This window comes from Kogia breviceps, chromosome 16 (assembly GCF_026419965.1).
Source record: "Kogia breviceps isolate mKogBre1 chromosome 16, mKogBre1 haplotype 1, whole genome shotgun sequence".
Taxonomy (NCBI): Eukaryota; Metazoa; Chordata; class Mammalia; order Artiodactyla; family Physeteridae; genus Kogia; species Kogia breviceps.
In genome coordinates this window covers 10,031,455-10,047,657 of record NC_081325.1, presented here as the reverse complement: position 1 = coordinate 10,047,657, position 16,203 = coordinate 10,031,455, and the positions used below count along the sequence as shown (strand labels likewise).

The 16,203-nt window shown below is 37.7% G+C and overlaps 1 protein-coding gene across 1 annotated transcript in view; it reads right to left on the bottom strand.

Moving 5' to 3' along the window:
- Positions 1–16,036, bottom strand: part of BRCA2 (BRCA2 DNA repair associated) — a 56,216-nt gene extending 40,180 nt beyond the window's left edge. The window contains exons 1-10 of the mRNA XM_059042199.2: positions 15,344–16,036; positions 14,553–14,658; positions 11,736–11,981; positions 5,941–6,049; positions 5,025–5,074; positions 4,892–4,932; positions 4,571–4,682; positions 3,749–3,798; positions 3,374–3,485; positions 1,133–2,251 (exon numbers count right to left, since the gene is read on the bottom strand). Coding sequence (XP_058898182.1) covers positions 1,133–2,251; positions 3,374–3,485; positions 3,749–3,798; positions 4,571–4,682; positions 4,892–4,932; positions 5,025–5,074; positions 5,941–6,049; positions 11,736–11,981; positions 14,553–14,619 — 1,906 coding nt within the window. The 5' untranslated portion in view covers positions 14,620–14,658; positions 15,344–16,036. The remainder of the gene's footprint in view (positions 1–1,132; positions 2,252–3,373; positions 3,486–3,748; positions 3,799–4,570; positions 4,683–4,891; positions 4,933–5,024; positions 5,075–5,940; positions 6,050–11,735; positions 11,982–14,552; positions 14,659–15,343) is intronic.
- Between the last annotated feature and the right edge of the window lie 167 nt (positions 16,037–16,203).

Sequence of the window (16,203 nt, the reverse complement as noted above, 5' to 3'; positions counted from 1 at the left end):
TCAAAGTAATTTTATTGGAAAACAAAATTAGAAAAAATTATTTGCTAATATTGATGTAATAGGAGTTAGAAAAGCAAGGCAAAGAAAAGGAATTAGAAAACTAACCATTTCCTTTGGTTAATTCAGTCTTTCACATTGAAAAAAAAAAAAAAAAAACCCAGAATGAACTTTTTAAAAAAGATTCTTCACATGAAAGGCCTGAAAGATTACCTAACGTCAGGCAAATGGGTTAAACTGCTCTGTTTCGTTAATTTTATTGACCCTCTGAATTTCCTACTAACAAGTCAAAATTATTAATCTCATTTCATTTAATCACTAACCACTACTACATATTAGCTGTTTCATTGGTTTTATCTCTGATACATACAATATCAAACATTTTTCTCTGGAAATTAACCTATATCTCAAACTGTTCTCTACTCCAATTCCACCAAACCTATTGTTCACTGAGATACTACCACCCACTCAAATCTTCACACAGGGAGATAAAATCACCTTTTTAACATCCAGTATAGTTACTGGTAAATAAACTGTTGCTCAAATAAAAAATGAGTTTCATTGTGCACACTCCTGACACCCAGAGATATAGTAATAACTCTAAGCAATCTCTAAATATTGAAGAAAACTATGTAATAACAACAAAAAAGTCACTATTTTATGACTGCCTTACATTAAACTTAGCTGGCAGTTAGCATTTTTCTATTTTTTACATGCTTTTAAGAAAATACATATTAAATAGCACAACATATTTATAGAATTGTCCAACTTGCATATAATAAATACTGAAAATTAAAGCAGGAATTAAATACCCAAGCTCTTGATATTTATGAATCACATGCTCTGTCTCAAGAGTTATGATTATATATATATACTATGCAAATTAATCCAACAAGTTTGAATGAAATGATTCTGAACATTGGTAATCAAAGGCTTAAACAACAATGCCTGATTCCAAATATAAAATAGATTTTTTAAAAACCCAAAACACTACAGAAGAAAAAACTACAGAATGAAAGCAGGAAGTATGTTTTTTAAAAAGGTTGAAGAAAGAGATTCACATATTCAAATAAGAAACTTGTCACCATCCATAAAACTAAACACACTATTCACACACACACACACACAGAGGTACCTGAATCAACATTTATAAATGTATGTGGTGCTTCCAAAGGCTTGGCTTCAAATTGGACTGAAGAGTTAGTTAGTTCTGATTCTTGGTCTTTCTGCATTTTCAGTCCTTGATAAGACGTTTCATCACATATAGCATAAATGAACTTTTTTGTTTTCTTTTTCAAACTGGATATTAAACCTGCATTCTTCAAAGCTACAGAAGTATGTTTGGTAGTGGCTGGCCAGCTGCCAATATCAACTGAACTTGTATGTAAAGAATCCTCTTTCTGTGAGCACACAGTTTGTACTTCCAATCCACTTTTAGAGGCTTCTGGTTCTTTTTTAAAGTTTGCATCAGTCATATTGCTTGAGAAATCTGCTCTGAAAGTCTTTTCAGGTGATTCTTTTATCCTGAATACAGACTTCTTGATACCCTGAAGTGGAGAAGCTATTAGAGAAGAATCAGATAGTGCCTGCTTTCCCACAACAGTGGAATCTTCATGAGACTCAAGACAATGCCCTTCATCTCTCTTTTTTACCACTGTTTCCTCATTTAATATCTTCACTGTTTTGGATATGCTTGAAATATGCAGCAAAGAATTTTCTAAAGTAATGAAGTTGGTACGTTCTTTCTCTGTACCTATGATGTCTTCTTCTGAAACATTTTGGTCACAAGAAGAAATATACAGTAGGGATGTTTTCTCCATCTGGGTTCCATTTAGACCTGAGAGGGTTAGCTGAGACCATTCAGACACTGAAGATGGTACAATTTCCCTGCAGATTTTGTCAGTTCCATTCCCAGGGGGCTTCTGATTTATTACATTTGAATCTAATGGATCACTGTCATTTGGCTCCATCTCAGATACAAACGCATGTTTATTTTCTGTCATTTGTATTTTAACTTCTTCATATTCATCGGTTTTTGTTTCACTGAAAATATTTTTCCTAGTCTTGCCAGTTTTTATTTTTTGTAGATTTCTTGTTTTATATTTAGAAACACATACTGGAAAACTATCTTCTTCAGAGATATCTGCAACTGTTTCACATACTTCATCTTCTAGGACATTTGGCATTGACTTTTCAAAATGGTCTTTGCAGCTATTTACTTTACCAAATGAATCCTCTAACATTTTCTCCAATCCTTTAAAAATATAAAGCAGAAGCATTATTAATAACGTTTTATAACACAACCATATAATTTATACTATTCTCAAATCTTTTTCATAGAAACAGTATACACTGAATAACACATAATTTAGCATTTAAAGGGTTATCCTAAGTGCTAGATATTTTTTGGGTAGAGAGGCACCAACCCTGCCCTGTTCTTCTGGTCAAGACTGATTCCAGTGTACTCAAAGCCTTTTATTCATACTCAATCCCTAATAACCTTTCTTTACCAGCTCTACATAACTGAAACTCACTCAGTTTTACTATATATACACAATTTAATATTCTAAGATTTATCAAACTAGAAGTTCCAGAGTTTGTGGCCCTACAAACAGCAATAAAATCTGATTTTATTACATACACACACATACAGATATCCAATCCTACACATTTATACAGATATACATAAATACTAAGAATATGCAATATTCCAATGACCTGATTAGGTAACTTTAGGTATATCTGCAACCACATTTACTTTCTAATTAGAAAATAAGGTTTTCACATTTAGTTAATCATTAAGTCTTAATCTGCATCTCTGAGTTTTGAGTTACGGGTTTTCTTTTGTTTTTGTGTCACAATAGCATCTTTGAATAGTATTGTCCTAGTATATATGATGTTTAAACATTTTCATCTAAATCAAGTTAGTTTCTATTCTCAATACCTTCAGTAATCATGAAAGGAGAAGAATGTGTTTTCTCTTCAAGAAAAGAAGAGCAGTATTTCAATGATATCAGTTGAAAACAGTAGTTCAATTAAACAGAAGGACTGGGCTTCCCTGGTGGTGCAGCGGTTGAGAATCTGCCTGCTAATGCAGGGGACAGGGGTTCGAGCCCTGGTCTGGGGAGATCCCACATGCCGCGGAGCAACTAAGCCCGTGAGCCACAACTACTGAGCCTGCACATCTGGAGCCTGTGCTCCGCAACAAGAGAGGTCACAAAAGTGAGAGGCCCGCGCACTGTGATGAAGAGTGGCCCCCCGCTTGCCACAACTAGAGAAAGCCCTAGCACAGAAATGAAGACCCAACACAGCAAAAAATAAATTAATTAATAAACTCCCACCCCCAACATCTTCTAAAAAAAACAGAAGGACTTACCATGAGTTTTAGCTTCTGTTTGATTTTTGTTTTCACTGTCTGTCCCAGAAGGGATAAACGTAACATTTTTCTTCAGACTTTCATCATGGTTAGAAGAATAGCTTTTCGAAATCTGCAAAAGTTATGTTTTAAAGTCACTAGTATAAAAACTCTCACCATGCATATAGTATATTCAACTTATTCTTAAACAGAGAGACAGAAAAGTTTCATAGTAAGTCAAAGAAAATCACATATAGAAACAGGTTTAGAGACTTCCTCAAAGGCTTAGATAAATCATAAATTAGAGAATGAAAAATGCAAGATAAGTAATTTTTCAAGGCATTCTGAAATTATATGCAATTGCAACAGCATAATCAATTTGTCATATTTACTTACAACAGTACTATCATTAGGAAATACAGTTGCAGATGCTTCTTCATCTCTGACTGTAAAAAAAAAAAAAAATTCAGTTTACCTATACTGTATCATATGTCGTACATTAAAGTTCATGTAAAACTTATGTATTTTTTGGTCAGACATCAAAAGAAACATGCACTATTGGATTAAATGACACATTTGATTAATTGATCGAAGTATAGTAATTAGAAAGGTCAATTGACACAGTGGATAAGCTGTGCTCACAATTCCTTAGTACCACTGATGAAGTGGTAAAAAACTATGGTTTGCTGATCCTGACTTGAAGGTAATAGTGTCCACAAGGTAATACTTGAAGGTAATACTGTCCACAAAGGCTTGGAAAATCAGATGAAACTGTGAGGTCATGACTTAAAAGCAAAAGCTTGTAGACTTCAGTATTTTTTTAGATAACAATATAGTTGAAAGGCATATCATACGTTAAACACTTCTTACTTTTCAACATGCTTTTACCTATATCATTTCATCTCAGCAAAAGAAGAAAATTAAATGCCCAACTAAAGAGGAATCAACATGGAATGTATTTTTCCCAGAATAAAAAAAAATCCTGGTTTGTGTATAAATTAATTTGATTCCTCTAAAATACCATTTAATGCACTTGAGATTTATTTCAATCTACACTAAATAGAGTAAAATTATTCTGAACTACCAAGACACCTATCAAAAATAGTATTATCCTATCTGATTACTATCTAATCATCTTTTCATATTTTTGGGGACAGAAGCATTACAGATGATAATTTATCAACATCAACTTATATAATACATATTTGCTTGTGTTACCTATGAGCACAGTAGAACTAAGTGTTGGTGGTGTGGCCAAAGAACTTGACCAAGACATATCAGGATCCACCTCAGCTCCTAAACTTTCAGAAATACGCTTTGGTGTCTGACCCTGAAAATAAAGAAAATAGTTTATTTCACAGAAGTGCACTGATGATTAAGAATATTTTTTCATTCACTTATTTTTTTCATTTTTCATTTACTGAATGCCTATGTCAGTCAATCTCAAGTACAGACCTGTAAATCTCAGGGCAAACTTATGACACTGCTGTCAAATTCTCAATTACTACATAGTAAAAATAAACTAGGCAGAATATTTACCTTCATGAGCTTTGGTGTATGAAATAAACTTCCACATATCACTGGGGATAAAACAAGGGACAAAATTACTAAGCTTTATTTTTATTAAAATTTAGAGTGTTTGAAAAATAAAAAGCCTTGTTTTTAATCATACCTGACTTTTCTCTTTGTGGTGTTACATGTGTACATCGTAGAACCACAGGACTAAAACAAAACAAAACAAATCCTTCAGATTATTTCAAAAGAGAACAAAAATAGCAAAAAGAAACAAAATACTGATCTTATTAAAAAAAGGACTCTCAGTCATATCAATTATTAGAATTATACTAGTCTGTAAGATTTTTAGATTACTTTTTTTTTTTTTTTTTTTTTTTTTGTGGTACGCGGGCCTCTCACCGCTGTGGCCTCTCCCGTTGCGGAGGTGCGCTCCGGACGCGCAGGCTCAGCGGCCATGGCTCACGGGCCCAGCCACTCCGCGGCATGTGGGATCCTCCCAGACCGGGGCACGAACCCGTGTCCCCTGCATCGGCAGGCGGACTCTCAACCACTGCGCCACCAGGGAAGCCCTAGATTACTTTTTAAAAAGTAAATATCTCATGAAGAATTAAGTAACCACTAACTTATGTTTAAAAATCCCCATTGAAAGTAATGTATAAAGTACTCACAAATTTTAGATGTTAGGAATTGTATATTTTGAATTTAAAAATTATATAAAGTGACTCTATAATAGCATCATATTCTCTCCAAAGATTCAAAGTACACAAATTATTTTAAACAGGATATTTCAGAGGCATTGCTTTTCATCAATATTTTTGTTCCTTAAAAATTCCATGGATACACAGGAAAATAGTGAATTCAATGTTATAAGAAAAACAAAGTAAATGTTTCTAATGTAAAAATTATTGTATTAAAGGACTCAATCTAAAAGGAAATTATTTTAAAATAGAAGATCCTCTACCAGGCTCTACAGCAAATTATTACCATGAAAATTAGATGCATCTGTATATAACAAACATCACATGTAGGAAAACGTTTCATTTAAACATTTTAATATAATGACTTCATCATACCTTTCACTAAGAGAAGAATTTGGAGGTGGGCTGGTAACATCATTTACTTGATTCATTTTCGCCTTCGTTGTGCAACAACTTTTATGTTTACCACTGGCAATGTCCTTTCCTGAAACAGTGCAATAATTCAGTGAGGATGTGTATGTTCTAGATTGTGAATTTTTATTCTCTGGAAGTATTTAAAAACAAAAAGCCTCATCTATATTGGGAAGGACAATATATGGGGAATTCAGTCTGAACTGGTTTCTCAGTTTGCTCACTCCTCTCAAAAAGGGATGTCTGCCCCCATTCAACAACCATGTGACGCATACAACACGCCCAAGACAGTTTGAGTAATACAATTCAAGACAGAGCTTTATCCACAAGGAGTTCACAGTACAGTAGGGAAAACTGTTTGAAATGTACACAAGTGGAATACAAAATAAATGCGGCATGACTTGTCATTAAGTTACACACAGTACTATGGTAACTTGACAGGTGAGAGTAAAGGAAAAGACATTTACTGAAAACCTACCAACGTACAAAACCTGACCATATGACTCTTCTGCTGAAAACCTCTTAAGATCTTGTTTTCAAGATTGAGTTCAAACTCCATAACAAAACTCCCTAGTAACAAGGCCTTTCACAATCTGATTTAATTTTTACGATGACATTCTTTCACAACCTAATTTTAGCCATGTCCATCCACGTGCATATTCTGCAAGGATGTTCTCTTTCACTCTAGGCCTTTGTACAAACTGTTTCTTTCTACCTCTTTTTGTTTCTCTTGACCTAGATTCTCTTTCAGGTTTCCATCTTGAAAGTTCCTCCTCCAGAAATCTTTACTGGTCCCTAAGGTGAGACTGACTGTCCCTCTGATGTGTTCCCCACAGAGTAGTTTATCATACACTGTTCCTGTTTCCCTTATTAGACTGTGTGCTCCTTGAAGTAGAGAACTTGTTTTATTTATCACTGTAACCTTAGGAACTACAATAATGCCTGATACATTATAGACACTCCACAAATACTGGCTGAATGAATTAGCAGTGATAAGAAAAGTGGGTTGTAGACAGTGACACATGATACTCGTGTCTGTTCTTATTGAACACACCTACTTTCTAAGACGATAATGTTTCTAAAGCTATATGTGGCTCTATCAAATCCCATTTATAGTTTTTCAACATTCCTATTTTCTGTATCACAAATTTGGCACTTGAGGCGCTTACTATTACTCTTAAAAAATTGCTTTTAAAAATAATTGCTTTAGGGCTTCCCTGGTGGCGCAGCGGTTGAGAGTCCGCCTGCCGATGCAGGAGACACGGGTTCGTGCCCTGGTCCGGGAAGATCCCACATGCCGCGGAGCAACTAAGCCCGTGAGCCATGGCCACTGTGCCTGCGCGTCCGGAGCCTGTGCTCCGCGATGGGAGAGGCCACAACAGTGAGAGGCCCGCATACCGCAAAAAAAAAAAAAAAAAAAAAAATTGCTTTAGAGCAAGAAACTAACAACATTGTAAAGCAACTATACTCAATAAAAATTAATAATAAAAATAATCGCTTTAATTGTTCCTATAATCTCTTACAGAAGCTTTGGGGAAAATAAGCTGCATTAGTGTTACTGAAACAAAGCAAAGACCAAGCTGAAAACTATTTGTAGCAGCCTACTCAAACACTGTGTCATATTCTCCTTTCTCAAGAAACAGGCAATACACATAAGCCAAATGTATGTGTAAACTGAAAACCTTTCTTCAACCAGATATCCAATCTCCTTCTCTAAGAGACTTTTAGTTAAAGATACTGAAAAGTAACTAAACCTATTTTGAAATTTCACCTTTTCCCTTTTCTTTAAGAAAGATTAAGGATATTTCTTAAAACAAAGATCCTAATCAGAACAAACAAAAACACGGACTTAAAAAAGAAGGCAAACAATGAGATACGACTACACACCCGTTAGAATGGTGTATTTAGATTAAAATCTAAACTACAGACAACACCAAATTCTGATGAGGATGTGGAGCAAGGGAAGCTCTCATTCACTGTGGATGCGAATGCAAAATGGTGCAGCCACTTTGGAAGACAGTTTGCAGTTTCTTACAAAACTAAACATACTTCTAGGATGAGATCCAGCAATTGTACTCCTAGCTATTTACCCAAATGAATTGAAAACTCAGGTCCACACAAAACCCTGCACATGAAAGTTTACAGCAGTTTTATTCATAATTGCTGAAACGTGGAAGCAACCAAGGTGTCCTTCAATAGGTAAATGGATAAACAAACCCGTACATCCGTATAAAAGAGCATTATTCAGTGATAAAAAGAAATGAGCTATCAAGCCATGAAAAGACATGGAGGAACCTTACATTGCTAAGTTAAGGAAGAAACTATATGACATTCTGGAAAAGACAAAACTATAGACAGTAAAAAGATCAGTGGTTGCCAGGGGTTTAGGGTGAAGGAAGGAAGGGTGAATAGGTGGAGCACAGGGGATTTTCAGGGCAATGAAGCTATTCTGTATGATGCTGTAATGGTGGGTACATGACATTACACATTTGCCAAAATCCGCAGAACTGTACAAAGAATGAACCCTAGTGTAAACACAGGACTTTAGTTAATAATAAAGTATTGATATTGGCTCAGCAATAAAAAGAAGTACAAAAGAATAGAAACTGTAAGAAATGAAAAGTAAATAAATAAATGAACCAGGCAAAATGAAGTTCATACCCCAATAAATATTTTCCGAATAACTTGAGGATCTCATAAATAAGACGAATGATGGTTAAGATAAACTCATGGAATCTTATGCAAGAGGAAAGACTGCTGAGAAGAAGTAGCACACTGCCTCGTGGAATTTAATGGATAATTTTAAAATAATATATTAGATGCTAGAACTGAACTAAGTACGTTTAAAAACAGTTTAAGTCCTACTCTTACATTTCAATACTCAATTTAAAGTAAAGTTAAAAGCAAAAGGTCTCAAGATACTACAGTCAACAGAATTATTTATGCAACCTTAAAAAAGTTAACTCCTCTGCCGTGAGTCCACAGTGACCTTATTAATTCATTCCTATCCTTCCTTGGTTATAGAAAGACCAATCCCAGCAGGTTACAATCAGACAATAAACCACCAACTCTAGGTATGTCTTTCAAGATTCAGTAGATTCAGGATAAACTGGTTTACAGAGCTTTTCCTGACCAACTAAGACAGATAGCTGTTACCTTTATCTATAACACTGTACGTTGTACATGCTCCTATTATAACATATACCAACCAGTATTTATATATTTTCTCCCCTACATGACTGAGTTCCAGAGGTCAAAAGCCATCTTATTCATGTTTGTTTCCTTAATGCCAAGCAAGCTGCCAGGCAAAAAGCAAGCATGGAATATTTGTTGAATGGATGATTCCCTTTTCTGTGTTCTCTTCTACGTTTCATTTGTTAAATATTCCCTAAGGTTCTATCCTAGGCCTCATCATAATAATTTTCTCACCATATCTGATGACTTCCTTACTTCCCAAACAGACAGTTGATTCCTATAGCTTTCTCTCCCACCTGTATTCTTTCTTTAGTTTCAGTCTTGTATTCCCAAAAGCTCTCAGGACATCTCCACCTTCACATCCCAACACTTTCTCAAACTGCAATCCAAACCTCAACCTACTTGTTTTTCATCCTTTCAAACCTTTTCCCTCTCAAACCTGCTTTTCCCCCAGTGCTTACAATTTCTACGAATGTCACCACTACATTCTTAGTCATGCCCTACACCTGTGATTTGATCCTTTCTTTTGAATTTTCCATATCTAGGCTATTACAGGGTCCTGTAGTTTCTACCTTCTATATCCACTTTCACTACCATTACTCTAATTCAGGCACCTGCTCCCATCACCTGGACCACTATGTGTCTCCTAATTGATCTCCCTGCCTGCAGTCTTCTCTTCCTATAAGAATCACCCAATTATTTTTAAATGTACATTCATGACCACCATTCCCAGAGATTCTAATTTAGTAGATTCAGAAAAGTGCCTAGAATCTTCCTTTTCAATCAGCACTTCAGGAGAGTCTAATGGTCCATGCCTCACGTTTTGAAAAACACATCTCCAAAGACTGCTGCCAGATTTTTAGGCTTTCTAAGCAAAAAAAAAAATATTCATTTATTCTACAAATACTTACTGAATACTCACTACATATGCCATTAGGTATCCAATAATCTTTAAGAAAATCTTTGCTCATTACCTACATCCCCTTTTATATGTGCATTTTCTAATACCATGAGTTTCCTATTTCACAGCACTAATCAGAGGATTATGTTAAGTCTCCTTCACTGGAAGCTAAATGAGTGCAGGAGGGAATACTTCCCAGAAGCAGAGAGATAAGTCAAGATCTGAAAGGTGAGTGTCGGTTAGCTAGACAACGCATAAGAAGTAAGTACTGGGCAGAGGTAACGGTGTGTAAAGAGCCACAGAGCATGGTGGTTTCAGAAAGAAATTCAGTACAAATGAATGGTAAATCGAGGGTGGGTGGGAGGGGAATTATGGCAAGATGAGGCAAGAGTTAATGAGAGAACAGATTATAAAGGACCTTGTAAATCATATTAAGGAGTCTGGATTTTATCATGAGGGCAAAGGGAGGTAATCAAAGGTTTGAAGCAGGAAGTAGCATGATTAAATTTGCATGTGACTTCTCTGCTCAACAACCTATCAAATAAATTCAATTTCTTTAGCCTGGCATTCAATGCCTGCCTCTAATCTGCTTTTTTTAGCCTTAGGCTGTTTATCGGTCCCTTTCAAACACGCAACACTCCAAACAGTCTGAATTACTTGCTATTAACTTCACAAACTACATATTCTTCCTCATGTTTTTCCCTCTGCCTAGAACACACTCACTCTACTCCATCTTCAAATGTCTGAATCTCATCTATTCTTCAAGGTTTAATTCAACTGAATAGTCCCTAATTGCCCTCAATATTATTTATGCTTTCTTTCTTAACTCTCATTATACTTTTTGTACTTTTCTTTTGGCATGTACCACATTCAACCCTAAACTGTACTTAATCTGTGTACTGTTACTTCCTCTTACTAGAGAGTAATACTCCAAAGAAAGGAAGAGTATGTTACTTAAATCAAGCAGGTAATAAATATTTAAAAGAATATATAATCTTATTACGATAAGTTGCAAACATCTGGCACACAGGCCTGAGAAAGTGCTACCAAATCAAAAGACATTTATAGCAATTGTTAAAAAGAATCTCTGTCCTCTGTGATAGCCTGCAGAAATACAGTTTAGTTTAACATCAAAACAAGCCCTAGGTTTTTTTGTATAGGAATGATATAATTTAGCAAATCTCAGTGGGCAGGATATATTAATCAAAGGAAGGAGGAAAAGAAACATTTATCAAGGACCTACATTATTTTATTTAATCCAAACCTAGGTAGTATTTTCACATTTCCATTTTAAAGGCGGGGAAAGTGTGGCCAGAAAGGTTGAGCTGACCAACATGACATAGGTAACAACAGAGCTGGGATTTTCTTTTTTTTTTTTTTTTTTTTTTTTTTTGCGGTATGCGGGCCTCTCACTGTTGTGGCCTCTCCCGTTGCGGAGCACAGGCTCCGGACGCGCAGGCTCAGCGGCCATGGCTCACGGGCCCAGCCGCTCCCCAGCATGTGGGATCTTCCCGGACCGGGGCACGAACCCGCGTCCCCTGCATCGGTAGGCAGACTCTCAACCACTCAGCCACCAGGGAAGCCCAGAGCTGGGATTTTTAACACAGGTTTGTCTGAATTACTAGTTCATGTTTTTTCTAGTCAACCACATCACATTACTTACCTGAATCTAATCTGAATTTATCTAATTCTTTTAAAGGAGATTGGTACAGTGGCAGAGTTAGAACTCGCTCTTTGAATATTACTGGAGTTGAGGCCAACTGATGATAAGGTTTCCTCTGTGGTGTTTTAAATGGGTTTGTTTCATAACTGCTGATTTTATATTCTGATTCTTCTGAAGGTTCAGAATTATAGGGTGGAGCTTCTGAAGAAAGTTCTTCAAACCAGTTAAGGCTTATTGGTCCTAAATCTGTAAGAAAAATTAAAATCCCATCTGGGTTTTAATCAGTGACACAATAAAATCCATGAGCCAGTAAAGATTATAATTGCTTGAGATTTTGACTGTGGATTACTTTTAAGGACTACTAATTAAACAGGATCATTAATCTGTTCTCTTATGAATCTGTAGTAAGGTATAACAGAAGTTTACAAAAGTTACAAGAAATTAGCTATATTAGCTCTTCTAAAGTTTTCTTTCATATTCACAACTCAGAAAAAAAATCATCCATAGTAAGAATGCATTTCACAGATACAATTCAAGTAGTTATCAATACTACATAAGTGGCTGTGATAAATCTATAGGTACAAGAGACATGCAGACTCACAAATCAAATGGAATAGATTCTCTGTTAAAGAGAAAGACAAAATTTCTCCTGTGATCTATCCTTAAAGTAGTGGTTCTCAAAATGTGGTCTGTGGACCACTTGAGGCGAAGGTCACTAAGACCATTTCAAGAGGTCCATAAGGTCAAAATTTTTTTCATAATAATATTAGCCATCATTTGCCTTTTTCCCAACTTTGACATTTACACCACTGGCGGGTAAAACTGAAGACAGCTTTGCCTGAGTCAAGGCAGTGGCCACAAACTGTACTAGGAGTCACTGTATTCTTCCTCACCATGCACTTGTAAAAAGACAAAAACAAAAACAAAAAAGCGGGACTTCCCTGGCGGTCCAGTGGTTAAAACTCCATGCTCCCGATGCGGGGGCACGGGCTCCATCCCCGGTCGGGGAAATAAGATCCCACAAGCCGCACAGTGCAGCCAAAAAAACAAAAAGCAAGTTTGACTTAAAGTGTCCTTAACTAGGCAGCAAAAGTTAGTTTTATTAAAGCCTAACCCTTGAGCACATCTTTTTAATATTCTCTGTGACAAAAATGGAAGCATTCATAAAGCATTTCTACATATAGAAAAAGCATTTCTGCATAGAAAAAGCCCCCATGTGATGACTTGTGAGATGAATTAGCACTTTTCAAGGAAAGCCATTTTCACGAGAAAGAACGACTAAGTTATTCTGAGTTGGGTGATTTGGTAGACATTTTCTCGAAAATGAATGAAGTGAGCCTGTTACTGCAGGGAAAACAACAGTTTGTTGCCAATGATAACATGTGAGCTTTCAAATGAGAATTAGAATTTTGTTAAAAACTCTATCAGCCTCTGTGAGCTTGACGTCTTCCCAATCTTTTTTTTTTTTTTTAACGTCTTCCCAATCTTAAAAGACTTTTCTGATGAGATCAATGGTAACCAATGTGATATTTATTTATTTTATTTATTTATCTTTTGGCTGGGTTGGGTCTTCGCTGCTGCGCGTGGGCTTTCTCTAGTTGCGGCGAGCAGGGGCTACTCTTCTTTGCGGTGCAAGGGCTTCTCATTGTGGTGGCTTCTCTTGTTGCGGAGCCCGGGCTCTAGGTGCATGGGCTTCAGTAGTTGTGGCTCACTGGCTCAGTAGTTGTGGGTCGTGGGCCCTAGAGCACAGGGTCAGTAGTTGTGACACACGGGCTTAGTTACTCTGCGGCATGCGGGATCTTCCAGGACCAGGGCTCAAAGCCGTGTCCCCTGCATTGCCAGGCGGATTCTTAACCACTGCACCACCAGGGAATACCCCCAATGTAATTTTTTAAATAATGTCTAATGCAATGTGTCAATATATGGAATATCATTAATATTTTTCAAATAATCCACGCATGATGTTACAACATGGATAAAAGATTTATTCAAGGTACAAGAAAGACTAATTGAATTTAATGTAAGAAGAGTATGAAAAATTCATTACATGGTTTCGGATTCCACATTGCAACTTTTAAGAAACTACCACTTGTCTTAAGTTTTGGAGTAGTACCAAAGAAAAATACCCACAGTTAAGTGAAGACTATTAAAATACTTCTTCTTCTAATTACATTGCTGTGTGAGGTTGGGCTTTCTTCATGTACTTCTACCAAAACAACATATTGTAACAGATTAAATGCAGAAATGCGTATGAGAATCCAGTTATTTTCTATTGAGCCAGATAGTAAAGAGAACTGCAAAATTTTTAAATAATGTCACTCTTCTCACATTTTTCTTGTAAAATAGTTATTTTTCATAAACATGTTATTCATGTTAATATGCAATGGGTTTATTTTTATTAATTCAATTAATAATTTTTTAAGTTCTTAGTTTTAATTTCTAATGTGGTAACCTACATAAACAAAGGCTCTTGGTCCTCAATCATTTTAAGAGTGTAAGGAGAACTGAGACCAAAAAGTTTGACAACTTCTGCTATAACGTTACCAGTGCTTCTGATTTGCTAGTTCTCTGCTTTAAAAACAATTCTGCTAATCAAAGGGTCAGTCTCCTCTTTATCCACTACAGGTTCTATACTCATCATTTGTTTAACTGTAGATTATTTTCCTAACTGATTTATGACTCCATAAAGCACAGTTTATAGTGTAAACAAAAACATGAAGTACTGAATTCTTTTCAGCAAGCATGCATAATTACACATTTTTCTGAAAACATTTTCCTCAATGTTAAACGATCAGTTTATATAAAATCTGTTAATACCTGCTTTGTTGCATCGCGTCTTAAAAATTTCAAAAAACGTTGGCCTCTCTTTGCATCCAATCGGCATTTTTATCTACAATATTATTGCAACGTTTGATAACGGAGTCTGCAAAAGAGAACACCAAAATACACTTCACAGGGATGCAGTCCTTAAGTGACTCTGAGGTAAAAGCGGAAGCGGGTAAACCTGCCTAAAGTTACAATGCTTATTTACCTCGGTCCCACTCGGGAAAAGAATCGAACTCACAGCGATGAAGAGAGCATTGTATATTTGTGCCGTCCAATAGAGCAGCCACTGGCCACATTCAGCATTTGAAATGTGGCAAATCTGACTCAAGAACAAAATTTTTAATATTATTCACTCTTTATTAACTAGCCACGTGTGGCTAGTGGCTGCGCAGTTAGCGAGGGCTATTAGATCAACACCGTTTGACAATTCCCAATCAGTAAATCTTCGTTAACATCGAAGCTACCCGGGGACTAAGTGAGGCAGATACAGTGGGCCACAGGCTCTAAGACATTTTCCAAAATAGCAATATTCCGTGAAAATAAATTCATCGTGATTCCAATTAAGGAAACTTCAGCTTGCGACGTCTGGGACAAGCGGCGCCCAAAGCTGGGCAATGGAGTCCCCGGGAAAGGGCGGGGCTCGACCCTCCAGCCCCGAGGAGCGGGCCCCTACTCCCCGTCGGTGAGGGGTGGGCAGGGACCAGCGAGGGCCCGAGGACCCGCTCCCACCCAGGCACCGGAGGAGCTCCCCGCCGCCCGTCTCCACCCCTGCCAATACTAACCGCCTTCAGAGGTGCAGCAGTTTTTGTGCAGAGTAGGCTGACAAAACGCGCGCCGGCACTCAGATCAGGAATCTGAGCCCGCAGGCTCCGTTTCGCCGGGACCCACTGCCCCACACAACACCCAGGGCGGGAGCCGTAGCAGCTCCACCTCCTCCCAGCGGGTTTCAGACTCTCGCTCCAAAAGCCCGCTCATGGGATACGTCACGCGATGACGCCATGACGCTGCACGCAGCGCGCGCGCGCCACCCGGAAGTCAGGCTCGGGCCGTGTCGCCACCACCTCCAGTTGTGGACAAAGCGAATCCTTGTTCGGCTTTCTGACAGTCAGTTCCGAAACGCTAAAGAGGGAGCTGAGGTGCCCTTTCTTTTCTCTTGAGCCTTCAGACTACTAGGCTGCGCCGCTTGGAGGCACCACGCCCTACGTATACTCGCCGCCTCCTCCCACTTCTTTCCGCTCCATATCACGTTTAGGTGGTCGCCCTCGAATGCGGCCTGGGGTCTGTGAAAAGTCTCTGTTTTGTCCTAAGAGCGGGCTTCCCCAAAGTGAGCAGACGTTAGAAAACCCCAGAGTGGTGCGTGGCTGTGGATAACTCCCTTCCCGGCTGAGTGCTCCCTAAAGAGTGGAAGAGGCTGAGATTTGAAGCCAGAGGACATTGGTTCTAGTCCGCGTGTTGCTCTTAGGCAGCAGGATTTCAAAACCTCTGAGCCTGTTTCCCTGCTTGAAAAATTGTGAAACCCACCTCAGGCCTCCTGCAGTGTTAGGCACTTCCCTCTGCAGGCTTCCGTAGTATCCCTGACATTCCTAGGGTACCAAACACCTTTTTTGTGCCTGACTTCCCCTCCAAACTGCCCTGGAAGACA